Source organism: Phyllobates terribilis, unplaced genomic scaffold (assembly GCF_046119375.1).
Source record: "Phyllobates terribilis strain yellow unplaced genomic scaffold, ASM4611937v1 Scaffold_2__4_contigs__length_985480577, whole genome shotgun sequence".
NCBI classification, from domain to species: domain Eukaryota; kingdom Metazoa; phylum Chordata; class Amphibia; order Anura; family Dendrobatidae; genus Phyllobates; species Phyllobates terribilis.
This window is the reverse complement of record NW_027362762.1, coordinates 380384118-380405272: the sequence shown is the minus strand read 5'-3', so window position 1 is coordinate 380405272 and position 21155 is coordinate 380384118. Positions and strand designations below refer to the sequence as shown.

At 43.2% G+C, this 21155-nt stretch overlaps 1 protein-coding gene across 6 annotated transcripts in view; it reads left to right on the top strand.

The window, feature by feature from the left end:
- The window catches only part of NPAS2 (neuronal PAS domain protein 2), a 135298-nt gene that overhangs the window by 60013 nt on the left and 54130 nt on the right, over window positions 1-21155 (top strand). For all 6 annotated transcript variants that reach the window (XM_073664793.1, XM_073664791.1, XM_073664789.1 and 3 more), the window contains exons 7-11: window positions 4706-4819; window positions 13562-13680; window positions 14183-14265; window positions 14516-14622; window positions 18762-18909. In XM_073664793.1, coding sequence (XP_073520894.1) covers window positions 4706-4819; window positions 13562-13680; window positions 14183-14265; window positions 14516-14622; window positions 18762-18909 — 571 coding nt within the window. The remainder of the gene's footprint in view (window positions 1-4705; window positions 4820-13561; window positions 13681-14182; window positions 14266-14515; window positions 14623-18761; window positions 18910-21155) is intronic.

Genomic DNA, 21155 nt, shown 5'->3' with positions numbered 1-21155 from the left:
AAGGCTAGGCAGACAGCTGGGGGCTGATATTAATAGCCCAGGAAGGGTGCCATGAATATTGGCCCCCTCCCAGGCTAGAAACACCAGCCGTCAGCCGCCCCAGAAATGGCGCATCCATAGGATGCGCCAATTCGGGCACTTAGCCTCGCTCTTCCACGCTGCCCTGGTGCGGTGGCAGGGGGCAATAGGGTTGGGGTTCATGTCAGCGCCAGCTGCCATGAAGCCCAGGTTAGTAATGATGGGCGTCTATAAGACACCCCCATTACTAACCTACAAAGTGTTAAAAAGAAAAAACACACTACACCCAGAAAAAAATAATTTATTTGAAATAAAACACACCATTTTATTTAATTCTTAGTTTGCTTAAAAAAAATAGTTACCTGTCCACGTTCCTGCGCTGATCTCCCATGCACAGCTGTCACATCTGGAGATGGTGACAGCTGTGCATGGCTGCTGTAAGCTCACGCTGCCGGGAACACGTCCGCTTCCGGCAGCGGGAGCCACTGACTGAGGTCACCGGAGTGCATTCAGGCAGCGCAGCTCCGGAGACCTCCTTTACGGCACTGCTGTACCGTGGGAATTTCTCACGATACAGCAGGGCCGTAAAGGAGCTAACCGGAGCAGCGCTGCCTGAACTCCGGCGAACCCGCTTATGCAATGACGGGGCTGCTTTACGGCCCCGTTATTCTAGCGGCGGCAGCGGTTCAGAGCGGTCACATTCTATGTGGCTGCTCTAAACTGGAGATCATCGTGGGACACTCGTGGACTACTACGGAGTGGTAATGATAAGGTTGTGGTTTATTATTTTATATTTTATTACAGGAGATTGATGGCTTCAGGGAATTAGGTGTCTAGGTGAGTATAGGTGTAGTTTTTTATTTTTTACTTTATTTTAGGTGGCGATCGGCGGGGACAGGTAATGTATAAACTAATTTATTGTAGGTAACCACTGGCCACCAATGACATGTATTTAAAATTTATTGGGGACACAGTAGGGCAATTTAAATAGCAGGATCAGGCTGATGGGAACTACTGCTCCCATTGAGCTGATCCTGCTGGCACGAGTGGACCGGGGACAGACATAGGCCGATGGGAGTAGTAGTGTCACATCGGCCTATGTCTGCCTGCACGCACACACCCGCACACCCGCACACATCGCACAGACACCGCACACACCCGCACACATCGCACAGACACCGCACACATCGCACAGACACCGCACACACCCGCAGACATCGCACAGACACCCCGCACACACTCGCAGACACACGCACAGACACCCCGCACACACCAATCATGATGGGTCTGATCGTCTGGGAGGTGAGGCTGACCTGTGCGGCCGTGGGAAAGTTCATGTGAGTTCATGCAATGCAGTCAAGCATGAACTCACATGAACCCTCTGAGGGCACCGCGGCTACTTCAAATGAACAGCTGATCGGCATCACCTGATACCTCAGCTGTTCATTTGAAATAACCGGCGGGAAAGCGCAGCACAGAACGGGAAAGCCGGCGGTGAAGTCTTTTCACTGCCGGCTTCCCCGCCCGGGTCCTTCGCTCCCCGCTCCTTGGTGCTGCGCTCCCCGCCCGGTCCTAACTTACGATCGGGATGGGAGGTGGCGAGGGGAGCGGAGGATCGGGGTGGGAGGCTGCGGGGAAGCAGTATGGGGCTGTGCGATTGTTTTAAAGCCGCCGGCTTTTTACCGCCCGCCGGCTTTTAAACGATCAGGAGAATTCTCCCACGCTGGGATGGCATTTTGATGACAGGCTGGATCGCAGCTGAGCGCTGCCATCCAGCTTGTCATCCTTCAGAGACACTGCAGAGCGCAGGCATTATGGGAACTTCCGATTCCGGTATTCGATATTGTAAAAGTATCGGAATTAAGTATCGGAATTCCGATACCGCGAATATCGGCCGATACCCGATATTTCAGTATCAGAATGCTCAACACTAGTCATCAATATGTCCTGTACAACACCTTTAAAATAAATCCTCCCTGATCTAGATCTGTTACAAATTTTTAATTCGATCATAGTCTATACAGATATATATATATATATATATATATATGTATATGCATATATATATGTACACTGCTCAAAAAATAAAGGGAACACTCAAATAACACACCCTAGCTCTGAATGAATGAAATATTCTCATTGAATACTTTGTTCTGTACAAAGTTGAATGTGCTGACAACAAAATCACACAAAAATCATCAATGGAAATCAAATTTATTAACCAATGGAGGCCTGGATTTGGAGTCACCTCCAAAATTAAAGTGGAAAAACACACTACAGGCTGATCCAACTTTGATGTAATGTCCTTAAAACAAGTCAAAATGAGGCTCAGTATTGTGTGTGGCCTCCACGTGCCTGTATGACCTCCCTACAATGCCTGGGCATGCTCCTGATGAGGTTGTGGATGGTCTCCTGTGGGATCTCCTCCCAGACCTGGACTAAAGCATCCGCCAACTCCTGGACAGTCTGTGGTACAATGTGATGTTGGTGGATGGAGCGAGACATGATGTCCCAGATGTGCTGAATCGGATTCAGGTCTGGGGAACGGGTGGGCCAGTCCATAGCTTCAATGCCTTCATCTTGCAGGAACTGCTGGCACACTCCAGCCACATGAGGTCTGGCATTGTCCTGCATTAGGAGGAACCCAGGGCCAACCGCACCAGCATATGGTCTCACAAGGGGTCTGAGGATCTCATCTCGGTACCTAATGGCAGTCAGGCTACCTCTGGCGAGCACATGGAGGGCTGTGCGTCCCTCCAAAGAAATGCCTCCCCACACCATTACTGATCCACTGCCAAACTGGTCATGCTGAAGGATGTAAGAGGGCAACAACCCATCAGGCTACCTCTGCCTTTGTGCAAGGAGGAACAGGAGGAGCACTGCCAGAACCCTGCAAAATGACCTCCAACAGGCCACAAATGTGCATGTGTCTGCACAAACGGTCAGAAACCGACTCCACGAGGGTGGTATGAGTGCCCGACGTCCACAGATGGGGGTTGTGCTCACAGCCCAACACCGTGCAGGACGCTTGGCATTTGTCACAGAACACCAGGATTGGCAAAGTCGGCACTGGCGCCCTGTGCTCTTCACAGATGAAAGCAGGTTCACACTGAGCACATGTGACAGACATGACAGAGTCTGGAGACTCCGTGGAGAGCGATCTGCTGCCTGCAACATCCTTCAGCATGACCAGTTTGGCTGTGGGTCAGTAATGGTGTGAGGAGACCATCCGCAACCTCATCAGGAGCATGCCCAGGCGTTGTAGGGAGGTCATACAGGCACGTGGAGGCCACACACAATACTGAGGCTCATTTTGACTTATTTTAAGGAGATTACATCAAAGTTGGATCAGCCTGTAGTGTGTTTTTCCACTTTAATTTTGGTGGTGACTCCAAATCCAGGCCTCCATTGGTTAATAAATTTGATTTCCATTTTGGATTTTTGTGTGATTTTGTTGTCAGCACATTCAACTTTGTACAGAACAAAGTATTCAATGAGAATATTTCATTCATTCAGATCTAGGATGTGTTATTTGAGTGTTCCCTTTATTGTTTTGAGCAGTGTATATATCTTAGAATAGACCACCCCCTATTTTTTTACAGTATGTGTCTTCTTACCACATTTGGAGACACACATACAGATAAATATGTACTGTATATATTGTAACATAGAGGCTGTCAGTGAAGCATAAGAAATTGGTGCTGGGTTGGGGGGAATAGAGCTGGAGTGATAAAGGCGTCAAATCTAAAAACAGCTCTTCAGTCTCAATTGCATATCAATTGAAATCCTGAGTTTTTTAGTAAAAGATAGGTATTGCTGGACTTACATGTGCATGCGCATGTAAATAGTTTGGAGGGGGTGAAATCCTGCTGACAAATTCCCTTTAATGGTATTCCGACATGGCGGATTTTCTGTTGGGATTTTCTGGCACTGTGTATTATAGTAGCGACGCTGTGAATGAGATTTCAGAAAATCTCACATAAACACTGTGGAGAATATCCACCGCGTCAATTGACCGGCTCTGTGGATTTGAACACAGCCCATCAATTTAAACTGCGGATGTCGCAGTGTCTTCGACCTTCTTCAATGCAAAGGGTGAAATATGCAACAAATCTGCAGCATTTCTGCAATGGAATCTGCTAAATTTTTGCAAGTGTGAATTTTGACTTGGAAATTTACAAGGAGTACTGCTCTTTGTTACATCCACTTTAGCTTTTGTTAACATTGCTGATCCACACACCTAAACAGGCAATACTGGTAATTTTTGTGAGTTGTCATGTCCTGTCAGCAAATGTCTTAAATGTTTCACTCTGTAATTATATTTTTTCATCAAAAAGACAACTTACATTTTAATTTCTACCTTCATTCAGGAAACTTCTAAATCTTATCATAGGTCCTATAATTCTAAGTATTTTACAGATGGTGACATCACTCTTTGATGGATGTGATTAAGTGAGTCACAGGGCACTAAAAATGGAAAATTGTATATAATGACCTCAGATAACCGTAGTCACGATTGTTTGTCTCCACCTCCAATATCCAAAATTAAAGAACGAACATCAACAATTTTCAAGTTATATAATGAAAACAGCTAATATGTTCAGACATTTGACATTTTTTCTTTATATGGTTTTTAATGGCACTTTTTTTTTAGACTTTTCTAATGATCTTTTTTTTTTCTATAAAGCTGACAACAGTCTGGAATTTTGTTGTCATCTTTTGAGAGGAACTCTAAATCCCAAAGAATTTCCAACATATGAATATATAAAGTTTATGGGAAACTTCCGTTCTTGTAGCAATGGTAAGTACCGGTAAAACATTCTTTATTCTTTCAGACTGTCTTTTATTCATTGTGTTGCACTCTATGCACACTCATTTATTAATTGATTCTTAAAAAAAGTATGCCACGTGCCATATCAGTTAATACAAAACTGCACATCTGGCCCTATAGTGTTCAGAAAGGGGCATCAGTACCTCGGACAGGACAAAGGAAAAAGAAATAAAGTTTCAAGTGTCTGTCAGAGTCGGGCGCATGCGCAATACCTGCTCCTACAGAGCCATGGGCCATCCACGTGCTGCCACATAATGTCTGAATATGGCACCATATTATGCAGCTATTCTCCTTTACAAATAAGGATTCAAGTCAAGGAAATTTCTAGGAATTTGTGTAAGGCCACGTTCACACATTCAGTATTTGCCTCAGTATTTATAAACCAAAATCAGGAGAGGAACAATCAAAGGAAAAGTACAGGGTGGGCCATTTATATGGATACACCTAAATTAAATGGGAATGGTTGGTGATATCAACTTCCTGTTTGTGGCACATTAGTATATGGGAGGGGGAAAACTTTTCCAGATGGGTGGTGACCATGGTGGCCATTTTGAAGTCGGCCATTTTGGATCCAACTTTATTTTTTTCAATGGGAAGAGGGTCATGTGACACATTAAACTTATTGATAATTTGGTGTGCTTGGTTTTAACGTAACTTTATTCTTTCATGAGTTTTTTACAAGTTTATGACCACTTATAAAATGTGTTCAAAGTGATGCCCATTGTGTTGGATTGTCAATGCAACCCTCTTCTCCCACTCTTGACACACTGATAGCAACACCACAGAAGAAATGCTAGCACAGGCTTCCAGTATCCGTTGTTTCAGATGCTGCCCATCTTGTATCTTGATGGTATAGTGTGGTATATGGGGTACAAAGATAGTGGGGCCATTCTTCATCAATGGAAACCTCAATGCCACTGGATATCTGAAATTGCTACATGATGATGTGTTGCCCTCTTTATGTACTGACGATGGCACGTTCCCTGAGTTTTTCCAACAAGATGGTGCACCACCACATTATGGGTGTCAGGTCCGAGCATTCCTACATGAACAGTTTCCTGGAAAGTGGATTGGTCATCGTGGGCCAGTTGAATGGCCACCAAGGTCTCCCGATCTGACCCCCTTAGACTTTTATCTTTGGGGTCATCTGAAGGTAATTGTCTATGCTGTGAAGATACGAGATGTGCAGCATCTGAAACAACGGATACTGGAAGCCTGTGCTAGCATTTTTCTGCGGTGTTGCTATCAGTGTGTCAAGAGTGGAAGAGTTGCACTTATTTGGGGTCCCAGAACCCAGCTGCATGTAGAGTGGACTCCCCACTGTTCAGCAGCTGTTCATACGCCAACAGATAATAGGTTGCTTCAAAAGATTTGTTGATTCAATAGTGGGATCTGTATCTTATTCTCTGACAATCTTTTTAACAGATCTGCTGGTCCAGTGCTTGTGGTAGGGATTGTGCCCGAGAATAACACACAAATCTGTCACTGGAAGTTTGTCAAAGTCTGCCCATACTATAATGTGGCTAACTACTAAAGTATTCCCTATGGAAAATCATAGCAAAAAGTTACAATTGTCAATACATTTTTTAATGTAATGAAGTCTGAAATCACTCTGTGACTGCAGACTTCTGAATCTTTATAGAGCATGCATTCATGCATTGCATGCTGTCAGGATTCTCTACTGTTGCTGGTGAGAGCAGGTAGTCATGTGACCGCAAATATGAGATTTCCATACGTGCAGTCACATGCTGATTGGACATGCTTGGCCTTACAAATTACAAGTGAATTGAGCGAGGCAGAGCACATCTAGTTGGAATGTGGCCTGAAGTTTGCATAGCATGTGACTGCTTGCTCTGGCAATACTGGAGAATCTTGACAGCATACAGTGTGCACGCTGCAGGGATTAACTCCCTGTACAAGCTGCATGAGAAACGCGCATCAGGGTACTGGGCAGTGTGGTGTTTCTTTGGCTCATGGGTACTTTTGCTTTTGTACTGCTGGACAGTGCTAGGAGCTCTCTTTGAGTGGTATATACTCATATCTGGGGATTTTCAGTTATGTTTATTATGCTGCTCAGTTTTTACTTCATGCTTTGAGTTCCTACATCATGTTTCCCATTGTCATGTATATTTGTTGGCATTGTATCCTTACTGCCTGAATGGTATACGATATACTTGATTGATTACATTAAATCATATTGAGATTTATCATTTACCACACCATCCCCTTCTTTCTGGGTTTTATGGGGTGGTTTAACCTTTTTATTTGAGTAATTCTGTATGTATTAAAATTTGTTTTATTAACATATGTGTATTGTTAAGTATTTCTTTTAGTTTAAGGAGTAATTTATAGGTATTCTCTATTCATTGGTTACTCTTTAAATGTTTTATATATATATTTTGGTAATTATTATTAATTATGGGTGTTTTTGTCCATATTTGGCTATTGATTGAATCTTTACAGGATTCTCTAGTGTTGCTGGTCAAGTATGTGATTTGCATACACGCAGTCTTGTGCCGATAGGACATGCTTGGCGTTGCTCAATACAAGTGAATTGATCGAGGCCGAGGACGTCTAGTCTGAATGTGACCAGAAGTATAAATCTCATAATTGCAGTTCTGGCTCTCGCTGGCAATTCTGGGGAATCCTGACAGCAGGCGGCGTGCATGCTGTAAAGATTCAGAAGTCTGATATCACTTAGAGTGACTGTAGACTTTAATTAGAAGACCGGACAACCCCTCTAAGCCTCTGTTGTAGCCTTATGTTCCTTATTAATGACTTGCATGGCTTTACCTGTTTAGTTTTTAGTAAATGGCGATTTTTGTTGCATTGTTAGTTACATGAGTCACTAGTTAGAGACTTTTGCACTTTCTTTTCCTATGAATACAACACAAGCTTGAGAGTAATCTGATCATGATTTTCTATTCTTTGTTTGCTGTGCTTTATTCCATACACCAGCAATTGTAATGCCACTGGTGTCTTTCCAAATAGGTCATCCTCTTTAGAAATTCCTCAGTGTGCCTTCCAGAAACCGCGCTGCATTTCCTTCCCGTCCCCTCGGGCGGTGATATTCATTGCCCTCATTTCACCTCTGAGGCCCAAAGCATGTTTATAGCATGTAAAGAGCACAGTGGTGGGAGGAATGCATAATTGTGTTCAGAGAGCTGCCGCCCAGTATATCTCATCAAGCCCTTCGTGGCAAAAAGAATTCAAAGCAAAGGCAGAGTTTAATTCTGATTTTGGCTTTTTACTTCGGTTTATGTTTATACAAGAATTACAATATTTTTTAAATGATTTATTGTTTTAGGCAACTTGTTCTTATTTTACAGGACACGACTACTTAGCTTATATACAACTATAACATATCCAAATGCAAAAAGAAGGGTAGCAGTTGTGTAAACTATTGTTGTATTATGGGTCCTTCATACACTGGGTTATATTCTGTTATTGTAGTGATTTGAAGAGAATAAGAGACCCAAGCAGGTTTAGACTTTCTGGCACTTCACCTGTGTTTTGAAAGGGAATCTGTCACCAGGATTTTGCTATTCCATCAGAGAGCAGCATGATGTAGGGGAAGAGACCCTGTTTCCAGTGATGTATCACTTACTAGGATGCTTAGTGTAGTTTATATCAAATCTCTTACAGATCTACCAGTTTTCTGAATGCTGAGCTCTGCATATCCTCACCAGCACCCATTGGCAGCTTTCTGTGTACACTGTGCATAGGCAGAAACCTGCCTATCGATGATGGGGGCGGGGTTATACAGAGCTCATGAATATAGAGGACTGCTTGTTTGCAAGTTTACTAGTCCTCTAGCGATAATCTACAGATGATAAAACAGTCTGTCTCTGCATTATGCCGCTCTCAGATTAAGTGGCAAAACCCTGTTGACAGATTCTGTATCAGGGCTCATTCAGATGAATGTATTAAACGTCTGTTTGCTGTCCACATGCAAAACTGATAGCATACGGACAGCACACTGACCAATGCAAACCAATGTGGTAGTCCACATGGATATTTTTACACATGGACCACTGATCCGAGTGTAAGAAATCCCAGCATGCATTACTTTGGTCTGTATTTTGGATCAGAGTTCCATCATTATGAGGCAGTGGGTGCATAAAAAACGATCACATATAGGTCATCATCTGTATGTCATGCGTTTTTGACGGATTCATTGCAATTCTAATGATAGGAAACTGTATTTGACCTTTATTACTTATTAAATTGCTCATGTAAAAAATGGATGCCAAACAGATATATAAAACGTACATATGGATGACAATGTGGATGAAAAATCTTCTGTTTTTTTCTGGCTATAAAATGAACAATTTTTCAGTCACCCATATAAACCCATCCTACAGGTTAGATGGTTAGACCACACTGCAATAATACCGGTCAAGTACTGTCCTGTGAAAGTATCCTTATTGATTCAGTTCTACCACTCTAGTGACATTAAGTAGTACCACTGAGCAATTAGATAATGCACTGCACATCAAAAGAGAACAAGCACCACCAATGTGGATTTTCAGTTGAGGGTTTCACCATCATCACAGATGGGATTCTTTATTGCCAGGGGAGAGAAACTATTAAATCTACTCCACACGATATTGTTATGGTTTGTATATTAAAGTTAAAGGGAATCAGTCAGTAGGATCATCCCTCCTAAGCCATCTACATAGACATGTAAGTCACAGAAAGTTGAATACAATGATACCTATGATATCTGCGATCTGATGTCTTATTCCAGAGAAAGTCATATTTATCTTAATATGTAAATGAGCTGTTTGGATCTATGGGCAGGACACTGATCTGCATGAGAATTTGCCTCCAGAGCTTATTTAAATGAAAGGGGGAGTTACCAGTGTGAGACAAGTAGATCAAAAATGTAGTAGGAGGCAAAAAGCCATCATAATAACTCTTGCAGGATATGCCAAAGATGAGGAGAGATTGCCATCTGCTGGCCAGACGCAATCAAGCGGAACCAAGTTATCTTAGAAGAGTTGAAGGGTGAGCAGATTCAGATGCTAGACCTGATCAGGTGACATCCAGGAAGGAGAAAGAGCATGCCAAGACATAGGGAGATTCGGCACCAGGCTGCAGAGTGGAGCAGACGTGCTCCAGAGGGACTGCGGAGCACAGAGCGACAGGCCTCAGCCGGAGGCTCGTGTTGCACCAGAGCCGAACACTGCCTGAGAAGCCCCGGATCCCTTACAGAAGCACCCTGAGCCCTGCGCATGTTGCTTAGAGTCAGGACCTGCGCCCCACACAGTAAGTTCCCGGGATCCGACTCCGCCTGTCGAGATCCGAGGTCTGGATCCCCTTACTGCAAGCGTGAGAGACTACCATCGATGGTCAAGCCGAGACGAGCTGAGAGGGAACTGCAACTTTCACCTACCGTACTGGGGACAGTTGGGATTAAGATCTCAGGTTGGGTGGGGGCCAGTTGGTGCGTGGGAGGCTAAACGGAATCTGATAGACTTTATCCGGAAGAGACTTGCAGCCTAGCGGGATGAACCGGTGACGCCCACTAGGGCCATACAAAGAGAACTCACATGGTGACTCCCACGACTGGATACATCATACTTTTGCGAAGAACTTTACTGTTATTCACTGAAAGATATTTCTTATTGTTATTCCAAGTTGATTTTTATTACCCTTGTTACTAACCCCCTTGCATAATAGTTGTTATACATATAAAGTGGTTATATCAACCCCTGACTGTTCCCGCCTTGTGTCTCTGTGCGTTGCATTCCGGCACATGTGTTACAGAAGAACAGACTGTCAGTTATTACATGTCTCACATTGGTAACGCCTCCATTCATTTAAAATAAGCTCTGGAGGCAGAATCTCAGGGAGATCTATGAGATACCATAGATATTAACAGCTCATTTACATATAAGAAAAATGTGGATTTCTCTGGAAGAGAACTTCAAATCACAGATATCAAGGTATCATTTTATTCAGCTTACTTTGACCTACATGCCCATATAGACGGCTTAGGTGGGTTGATCCTACTGACAGATTCCCTTGAATAAAAAGCCTTTCTTGAAAAATACGGTTTCTACAGATGGGAGGATGAACCAGGGTTTTATTCTGATTACTATATTAGGAGTTGGGAACCATATAGTGAGTGGTTGCTTTAGATATCTTCAACTCTGGCCTTTGGAAGGATTTGCACCAGAAGTGTATCTAGGCTTTATGGCACCCGGGGCAAGAGTTCAGTTTGGCGCCCTCCAAGCACATATGCGATTTGCACACTTAGTCACGTGCTGATGAGCTGCTCTTCCTAATTCTTTCAATGTTCGGTGAAAAACTGATTGAAGCAGAAAGAGAAGCTCATTGTCACATGACCGTAAGATTGAAAATCGCATATGAGTGAGGTATCCATGTGATGACTGCTGGAACCTGCAAGCAGAGCTGAATCCTGACAGCGAGTATATTACACACTGTTAGAATTGGCTACAGGGCTTCATTTTATAATTAAAGGGCTTGTCCAGGTTTGAGATTAAAGTCTGCAAGTCACATAGAATGACTGCAGACTCATCAGAAACTTAAACAACCCCTTTAATGTTCCTAACATAAATAAAAATATGAGAATTAGTCAGTGTCACAAAAAACATTTACATTCAGGTACCTGGATGACACTGTCTCTGGAGTCGTTCTCTTTCTTTTTCATCTTGTCTAGACGCCATGATGACTTTTCTCGTCCACAGCTCGTCTCTGCAGACTTCCACCTTGTCCGGTCTTCTGCAGCCACATGACGCCCTTAAAGATAAAAGTGTCATTATAATGCTCCTGAATAAAAATATGCTGAGCCCCTGAATAAATAATTGCCCTTCACTATATTCCCTGCACAAAATATGACCCCCACATTGTCCCTCTTATGGTACATGCCCTCCACACTGCCCTCTTCTTTCCATACTGGGCCCTTACTTCACACTATCCTCTCACACTGTGTCCCATACTACACCCCCAACACTACTCAGTCTCTATTCTGTGCCCACTCACACTTTTATCCCCCCATTATTTACCCCTCCCCTCCACATACTGTCTTCCCTCACATCCCCCTGCTAACCATACTGTCTCCTCATATATTTACCCTCCCACATCCCTCCCAATTCCCCATACTGTGCCTGCACATATCACATCACATCACCCTCGCTCCCCATACTGTGTCCGCATACATTCCCCTCCTTCGCTCCCCATATTGCGTATGCACCCATTCTACCCATTCTGTTACCGCACCAATTACCCACACACAAAATCCCCTCCACCCCTCCCCCACAGTACATCTCCCCTACCCATACAATAAATCTCCCCCACACTAAATCTTCCCCCAGCCATACAATAAATCTCCCCCAGCAATATAATAAACATTCCCCAGCCATACAATAAATCTCCCCCCATAGTAAATCTTCCCTAGCCATACAATAAATCTCCCCCCATAGTAAATCTTCCACAGCCATACCATAAATCACCCCCATAGAAAATCACTCTCAGCCATATAATAAATTACCCCCATAGTAAATCTTCCCCAGCCATACCATAAATCTCCCCCCAGCCATACCATAAATCTCTCCCCAGCCATACCATGAATCACCCCCCTTAGTAAATCACCCCTAGCCATACAATAAATCTCTCCCCATTAATACAATAAATCTCCCCCTATAGGAAATCTCCCCCCAGCCATACCATAAATCACCCCCACAGTAAATCTCCCCCCAGCCATACAATTAATTACCCCCCATAGTAAATCACCCCCTAGCCATACCATAAATCACCCCCCATAGTAAATCACCCACAGCCATACAATAAATTTCCCCCAGCCATACCATAAATCACCCACCACAGTAAATCACCCCCGGACATACAATAAATCTCCCCCTATATTAAATTTACCCCCAGCCATACCATAAATCACCCCCACAGTAAATCTCACCCCAACCATACAATAAATCACCCCCCCATAGTAAATCACCCCCTAGCCATACCATAAATCACCCCCACAGTAAATCACCCCCCAGCCATGCCATAAATCACCCCCCATAATAAATCACTCTCCCAGCCATACAATATATCACCCCCCTATAGTAAATCACCCCCCACAATGAATCTTCACCTTCATTCCATCTTCGGTGTCTTCAGCTCTGAAGCACAGAGCACTGTCCATCAATGTGCACCTCTGCAGCTGCAGCGCCGGTGAGTGACATCAGCAGCGTGATCACATGACCTGATCACGCTGCTTGTGTCGCTCTGGTCCTGAGATCAGAGCTTCAACTCTGGGAGCCGGCAAGCTGCAGCTTCTCTGAGCTGGGTGTCAAGTTGACACCCTGCTCAGACAATTGCCGACTCCCAGTCCGGGAGGCGGCAGAATGCAGCCCCTGGGGGAGACACATCGGACGGCCGCATTAGGCGGCCTGACTGCATCCCTCTGCCAGCTGCGCCCAGGGCACATGCCCCGTCTGCCCCCCCCCCCCCCAGATACGACATTGATTTTCACCCACACTTTGTGAAGTACCCTGCTACAGTGATGCTCCACTCTTTTGCATTCTTTCATAACAAAATAAGTCAGAATATTTTTTTCTCATTTCTTAGGAAGGATGCTGATGTTTTTGAGACTTGAAAATAAGTATTTGTTTATATGAATGTATGCGACCTGGTAATCTATATATATTGCCACTAGTTATCATATATATGGTGTCGTTTCAGTGCCTCTATCTTCATGTAATGGCTTTGAGGGGGCAGTTTCAAGAACGTACCGAGCACAGCTTGGTAAACAAGTGTGCTTCATTGCTACAGTCCGACTTGCAACACCACAGTTCCTAAAGGTGAGTGATGGTTCCTTTATAACTTACTAAGTGTAAAAAAATTACATTACATTGGACTAAGATATGACAGCTAAAGAGCAGCATCATTAGGTTTATAGAGCTACATAAAGATCATTTTCAACTGTACCGGTATGTTGGGGATTGCCCTGCAAAAATAGCAGTTTCACTTGAGTACAGGAAAGAGGACGCTTCTTCATCCACACTCTTGTGTCTAGTGCTGCAGTTATTCCCAATTTCTTTGGTTGGTGTATTACTACACATAGTAGTAGACTAATCCCAATCACTTGTTCTTGAAATATCTTAAAGAAAATATGTTATTTGTCTTTTTTCAAAAATATCAGTACGAAAGACATGGGATATAAAACGTCTTCACGTTGCATGTGCAGTAAGTGTTCCATCAATTGTATTGCAGTTTTTGCCCATATATCTTGTGATAGTAATTTGAGCTAGAGATTATTTTGTGTAATGGAAAAAGAAAACTGATTTTTCTTTTAATTTCTAGGAAATGTGTACTGTGGAGGATTCATATGAAGAATTTACTTCAAGACATAGTCTTGAATGGAAATTTCTATCTCTCGATCACAGGTGAGAATATGTCCATGGGCCAAAGCACTGGTGTTTGTGTCTAACTATACTGTAAAGTGTCTCAGTAAAAGGTTTCAGATGATGAATTTCTGTTTTCTAACAGTTGTGCAATTTTACAGCTATATCTGCATTGTGTAGCGTAATACAATAATAGTTATAATTATCTAACGCTCGAATGTTCATGACACTTATATAAATAGAAAGAAAAAAGCTAAATCCCTTTAAGCATTTGTTTTCTTCTTCCATACAGGGCTCCACCAATTATAGGATACTTACCTTTTGAGGTTCTTGGAACATCAGGATATGATTATTATCATGTAGATGACCTAGATATATTAGCCAAATGTCACGAACATTGTAAGTGCTCTTATAATAGTATATACATGATGTAGTCATGATGTCTACATATATAGTAATTTATGGGACAACTTTGGTATGATGCAATCTTTTCATTGAAATTTCTACTTCTCAGCTTACTTAGGAGTACAGTAATCAGGCTCACTGATTGGCAGAATTCTATGCATAGATGTGCTTGTAGCGATAGCTGTCAATTACTGTATAGGACTGCCCACTGGACTCCACAGAATAGATGATAAATGTATGATCGCTGGGGGTTATGAGATGTAGAGGTGCATTAGCACCATTCTAATCACTTGTATGAAATTGACAGAATGCCTCTATTAGTCAGTGCCATAGAATACAGAAATGGTGGTAGGTGATATAGTACAGTAGGTGATATATTTATCACCTATCCTGTTTATGAATTATGAATTATTTTTCAATGAATTATGAATGATGGTTCATATGTGGATTAGGTGATCAAACTGAAATCTGGATGTTCTAAATTGATTAAACTACATTTATTAAATTCATAAATTAAAATGTATTAAACAATAGATTTTTGTTCACTTTGCTATATAGCTACAAATAGTAATTATTGCCCAGCTGTTGCATTGCATTTCATGTGATAAACAGTGCTTCAATAAATCTACCAACCCATAAGAAAAGTTTTTTCCTCTTTATAGTTGTTTATATACGAGCATGCAGCAGTAGGGAACTTTTTTCACATTCTCCAGTACCATTGTTAAAGGGAACCTGTCATGTCCAAAAACGCTATTCTAAAGCTGTGCACCTGCCGCACTGAAAGCTGGGTTGTTGGGAGGAAATTAACTTTATTCCTCCCGGCAGCCTCTGGCTTTCAGTCATAGAGGCACGGCAAGTGTGGCTTCAGTCACGGCTCAGTACACAGTGAGCAGCGGCTTTAACCACGCCACCGGCACTAACTGATAACCTGCTTTGTACTGATGCTTTGCAGAGTTGGTTGTCAGGCAATGCTGGGGCATGGTTACAACCACCACTCACTATATACTGAGCGGTGACTGAAGCCAGGCCGGCCGAGCCTCTGTGACTGAAAGCTGGAGGCTACAGGAAGGAATGCAATCTATTTTCTCCTGGCAGCCAGCCCTCTAGTGCAGCAGCAGCATGGCTTTAGAATGCTATTAGCCTGCAGCTTAACCCTATATCTGCAGGATAATAGCGTTTTGGGACATGACAGGTTCCCTTTAAGGAGTAAACATCATTTTAATTTTTATTTCATATATCAATAGTACATATCAAAATAATCAACTTTGTAATATATCTTATCAGAAAAATGTGCTTCTTTTCTTTCCTGGATTGACCTTTTATTCTCAATTCATGAATAAAATCTGTATATAATAATAATATAATCTTTATTTTTATATAGCGCCAACATATTCCGCAGTTCTTTACATACATTATCATCGTATTTAATGAAGACAGATTTTCCCATTTCTGAAATAGGAGATGGCAGTTGGTTTGTTAAAACTTTCTTGAGGTAGATGCTTGATGGCAGACACAGGCATTCTGCTGCAAGTTCTCCTGAAACGTCAGTTACTACTCTCCAAACAACATTATGAGCACCAACCGCCATCTTCTATGTAAGTAATGGGAAAGTCTGTCTTCACTAAAGACACATTTTACCGATGAAATGAGAATTTTGAGGACAGAAAAGAAGCAGATTTCTCTAATAATACATATGAGAAAAATATTGTTGGCCACAGTTTTGTGCGCTTCTGAAAAATCGGACACCGCTAAACAGAGGCCAAAGTAACTCTGCTGCCTCATTATAGTGAATGGATCTGTCTGGGGCTTCATTTGAATCATGTGTTTTAGATATTTAGGTCGAAACCCTGATGTAAGTGCTCAGCGTAGAGCACAAGATAAATGTGAACTGATCCAAAATGTTCTGAACCCCAAAATACCACCAATAAAAGCTTCACCTCAACCCACAAAAAACAAGTCCCCACTCTGGTCTGTCACCTGTTAACAGAAATATAGGGGGTGTCTAAGTTACTGGTGGCACAAAGACTCTGGAAAGCGACATGGCTCCCACCAAAAGTAATCTAGGGAAATCTGTGCTCCTAAATTCAAATGTCTCCCTCTCATCTGAGCCCCACAATGTGCTTTGACCGCAGTTAGTTAGCATCCACATGTTTGACATTAAAATCTGGGGCTAAAGCAGTACTTTAATGATAAAAATGTAATGTAATTATTAGTTCTTCACAGAATGGTTTAAAATTCCGTGGCACACCTGTAGTGTTAATATGCTCACTACATAACTAGATGTATTCACTGAGGGTTTCAGCTTGTAAAATGGGGTCTTGCCAATGTGACATGATGCCCACTAACCGTAGCAGAAAAATCTGCATTTCAATATGGCGCTCCTTCCCTTTTGAGCTTTGCACTGTGCCTGAAAAGAAGTTATCAACCACATATGGTGTATTGACGAACTCAGGCAAAAATTATGTGGTCCATTCCTTCCTAATAACCCTTTTGAAAATAATATTTTAATGGAAAAAAATATTTTTCATTTCTGCAGCCTAGTGTTAGACAATTCTGTGAATTATATGTGAGTTTAGAATGCTCATTACACCCCTAGACGAATTCCTCAAGAGGTGTACTGAGGAGTTCCAAATGGGGTCACATGTGGGTGGTTTATGCTGGTTTGGCACCTTAGCGGCTCTTCAAATGCGTCATGGCGCCTGCAGGCTATTTCTGCAAAACCTGTGCTCGATAAGTCAAATAACGATCCTTCACTTCCGAGCCTGCTTGTTGCCCAAACAGTTGTTTTCCTCCAGATATGGGTTATCGGTGTACTCAAGAGAAATTGCACAACAGATTATATGGTTCATTTTTTCCTATTACCCTTGTGAAAATTAACAGTTTGGGGCTAAAGCAACATTTTTGTGGGAAAAATGCAATTCTGTGAAGCACCTGCGCGTTCAAAGTGCTTACAACACCTCTAGATAAATTCCTTGAAGGGTGTAGTTTCCAAAATGGGGTCACTTTTGGGGAGCTTCCACTGTTCAGGCACATCAGAGGTTCTGCAAACTTGACATAGTGACGCTATCTATTCCAGCCAATTTTGTGCTCCAAAAGTCAAATAGTGCTCTTTGCCTTCCAAGCCCTGCCATGCGCCCAAACATGGGGGATACCCTATGGGGTATCGGTGTACTCATTAGAAATTGCACAACAAATTGTACTGTCCATTTTCTCTTGTTAATCTTCTGAAAATGCAAAATTTGGGGCTAAAGCAACATTTTTGTGGGAAAATTTTATTTTTTTATTTTCTCCGCTCAATTTACAGTTCAAGGTGCTCACTACACGTCTATATAAATTCCTTGAGGGGTGTAGTTTCCAAAATGGGGTAATTATGGGAGCTTTCCACTGTTTAGGCACACTGGGGGCTTTGCAAATGTGACATGGCGTCCAATATCGATTCCAGTCCATTTTGCGCTCAAAAAGTCAAATGGTGCTGCTTCCCTTCTGAACCCTGCTGTATCCCCAGTATGGATACAGTATGGAGAATACTTTTTTGGTATTCTCTGTCACATAGGCCCCTCAAAGTCGCTTCAAATGTGATGTGGTCCCTGCAAAAAATGGTTTTGTAAATTTTATTTGAAAACTGAGAAATTACTAATAAACTTTTAACCCTTCTAACTTCCTAACAAAAAAAAAATTATGTTTAAAAAATGATGGTGATTTAAAGTAGACATGTAGGAAATGTTATTTATTAACTATTTTGTGTGATATAACTCTGGTTTAAGGAAATAAAATGTAAAAGTTTGAAAACTGCAAACTTTTCACCAAAATTCTGATATTTTCACAAATAAACACAAAAAATATCGAGCTAAATTTACCACAAACATAAATTACAATATGTAATGAAAAAACAGTCTCAGAATCAGCGGGATCCGTTGAAGTGTTCCAGAGTCATTACCTCATAAGGTGAAATTGGAAGTTGAAAACAGGGGGGGGGGGGTGAAGGGGTTAACGTATGACAAATTGAATGTGTCAATTTATTTTATGTGTTGAAAATGTGTTGCTTATTTATAGTATTTTGATAAAGCAGATTGAATTGGAATCTTATTTTTTAGTAAAAAAAATTAACAAAATGTATTTATTTCTTTGAAAAGTAATGCAATTTGGAAAAGGAAAGTCTTGCTGCTATCGATTTCTTACCAAAGGTCAACAGTGGATCTGGCTTCAGACTCATTACTATATTACTTACCATCAGTGGAATTCCAAGCCCGAGTTCATTGTTTGCACACATTCTGTTGTGAGGTACAGTAGTTTATGTAGTATTTTCTGTTAATGTGAATCTTCACCTTCAAAATAAGTCTGATCTCTATTAGAGTAAGCATGTGTCTTTGGAAGGGACCTTATGCTAAGCTGATACCTTTAGTATGCACTTGATAATATTTGGAGAAAACATTCTTTAGGTTCATATACAATGGAGTTGCCCTTTGCATTGCCTTTCCTCTACCAGTTTTGCCAGCTAGCTCTGCCCCCGCTGCATTGCTGAGTGCTGAGCTAACTGGGGAAACTTTTGAAATTCGGGTGCTTCGGACTACATTGCCCCACCTAATGTGTCATGAGAACCTCATTTGCATTTGAACATAAACTATCCAATAGGTTTTTAAACTAAAGCCATGGTTCCTCTTCCTGTAAGGTTCCCTACAAGGAACGGTGCTATTTTCAGGCATCACTCACACGAGCGTATGACATGACCAAGTGCTATCCAATGTTTTATCAGATAGCCTCAGCCCAATGTTATACTGTGGGGCAGTGCACATCAGCGATTATTTTCTTATGCCAATTCGGCATGAGAGAACAATTGCGGCATGCTGCGATTGGCAGCGAGACTCATCTCACACGCACCCATACAAGTCTATAGGTGTGAGTGAAACATCAGGCTGCACTCGGATGTCATCCCAGTGCAGTCCGATACACGCCAAGTCAGGTCATGGAGGAGATGGAGAAATTACTTTCCCTGTCTCCTCCGCACCTGTGCTGTGATCCTCTCATGCGAGAACCGGAGCACAGAGCACTGACACTGGGCTCACGCTCGCTGTAGAGCTGGAGCCGAGTGTCATTAGCATATCACACATCGTATTCTCAGAGCGGTGACTGGACCTGCGTCTGCGCTGCCCACTTGACTGAACCCGGAATGCTGCGGGGGGGGAATAAAGTTAATTTTCTTCCCGCAGCTTTTGGCTAAGTGCAGGCGCCGGGCAGGTTAATAACACTATTAACTTGTAGATAAACCCCATGTTAATAGCATTTTTCTGGTGATAGGTTCCCAAAGGAAGCCAAAGAGGTTCAAGCCTCTATTTATGGAGCTCTAACAGTTTGATCTCTTGACAACTGCCTGTAATGCATCTGACTCACCCCCTGGGCCAGTGCTGTAGTGTGGCGCGCGTGCGCGCGGGGAATACCCGGAGCCGGATCCGATGGGGGTAGTAGTCTTCGTGTGGCGGTGACCCGGTCCGTGCCCAGGGTGGTCAAACTAAGTGGCAGTTATTGGTATGATGGTATTAGTGTCCGACTACGCCACCCGTTGAATGCGGCTATGAAGCCGCCGCTGCAGGGCAGTCCGCTGAGGCCGGTGGTACGGATGTGCAGCGTGGATGGTATAACCCCCAACGGGAGGGGTATGGCCTCAGGGCAGAGGATGAGGTTGATGTTGGGAGTGATGGTGTGGATGTCCCAGCACTAATGGTGCGACAAGGAAGCACGGAGACGCGAGGGTACAGTTCAGGGTCTTTACTGATGGTACAAGGCAAATTCCCCCGGGAGTACTGGCTAGTAGTTGGGGCCTGGTTAGTCTGCGAGTAAGCCGGAGTTCCCCTGGCCAGGTGGAGTTGTAGGCCTTCCCGTTAGTCTGTACCCTTCCTGGCTACCCTGCTTTCGGCGGTTACAAGTAGCCCACGTCCCTGGGTATACCGTGTGGTGCTCACCCGTGTGGCTGGTGACCTGGGGCCTCCTGTTAGCCTCCGCTCCGGAATGGCGGTGCTGGTCCCTTCGTTGTGACTGAGCCTCTGGGCTTTTATGGCCAGAGGACCTGGAATCCCCTGCCGGATGGATTCTGCTGCTGGGTATATCTTAGTCCCCACAGCCTCGGACTCCTGTGTCCGGTTTTAGTACCTTCTCCCAGGGCGAGCTCTGCACAGCTCCAGCCCCTGGCGCTTCTCCTTGGCTCCTACAGAGCTCCTGATGTCTCTCTGTCCCTGTTTCTGCGTGTCCAGACCAGACTCCGTCTCTGTCTGGAACTCCTCTCTCCTAACCCTGCCTCAGCCCCAGTTTATGTAGGGGAAGTTCTTCCCCTCCCAGGACTGGGCAGGAGGTGTGGCATGCTTAGGATTCCTGCCCAGGAGACCTCCCACCTGCTCACAGACGTAATATTGCTATTACTGTGGAAACCAGACCCCTGGGGTGCCACACATCAAAAGAAGATTTTTGGGCGACTGTTAATGCTAAGGCTACGTACATTCGTCAAAGAGTAGGTTGTTAGGCCGGTACGCAAGAGA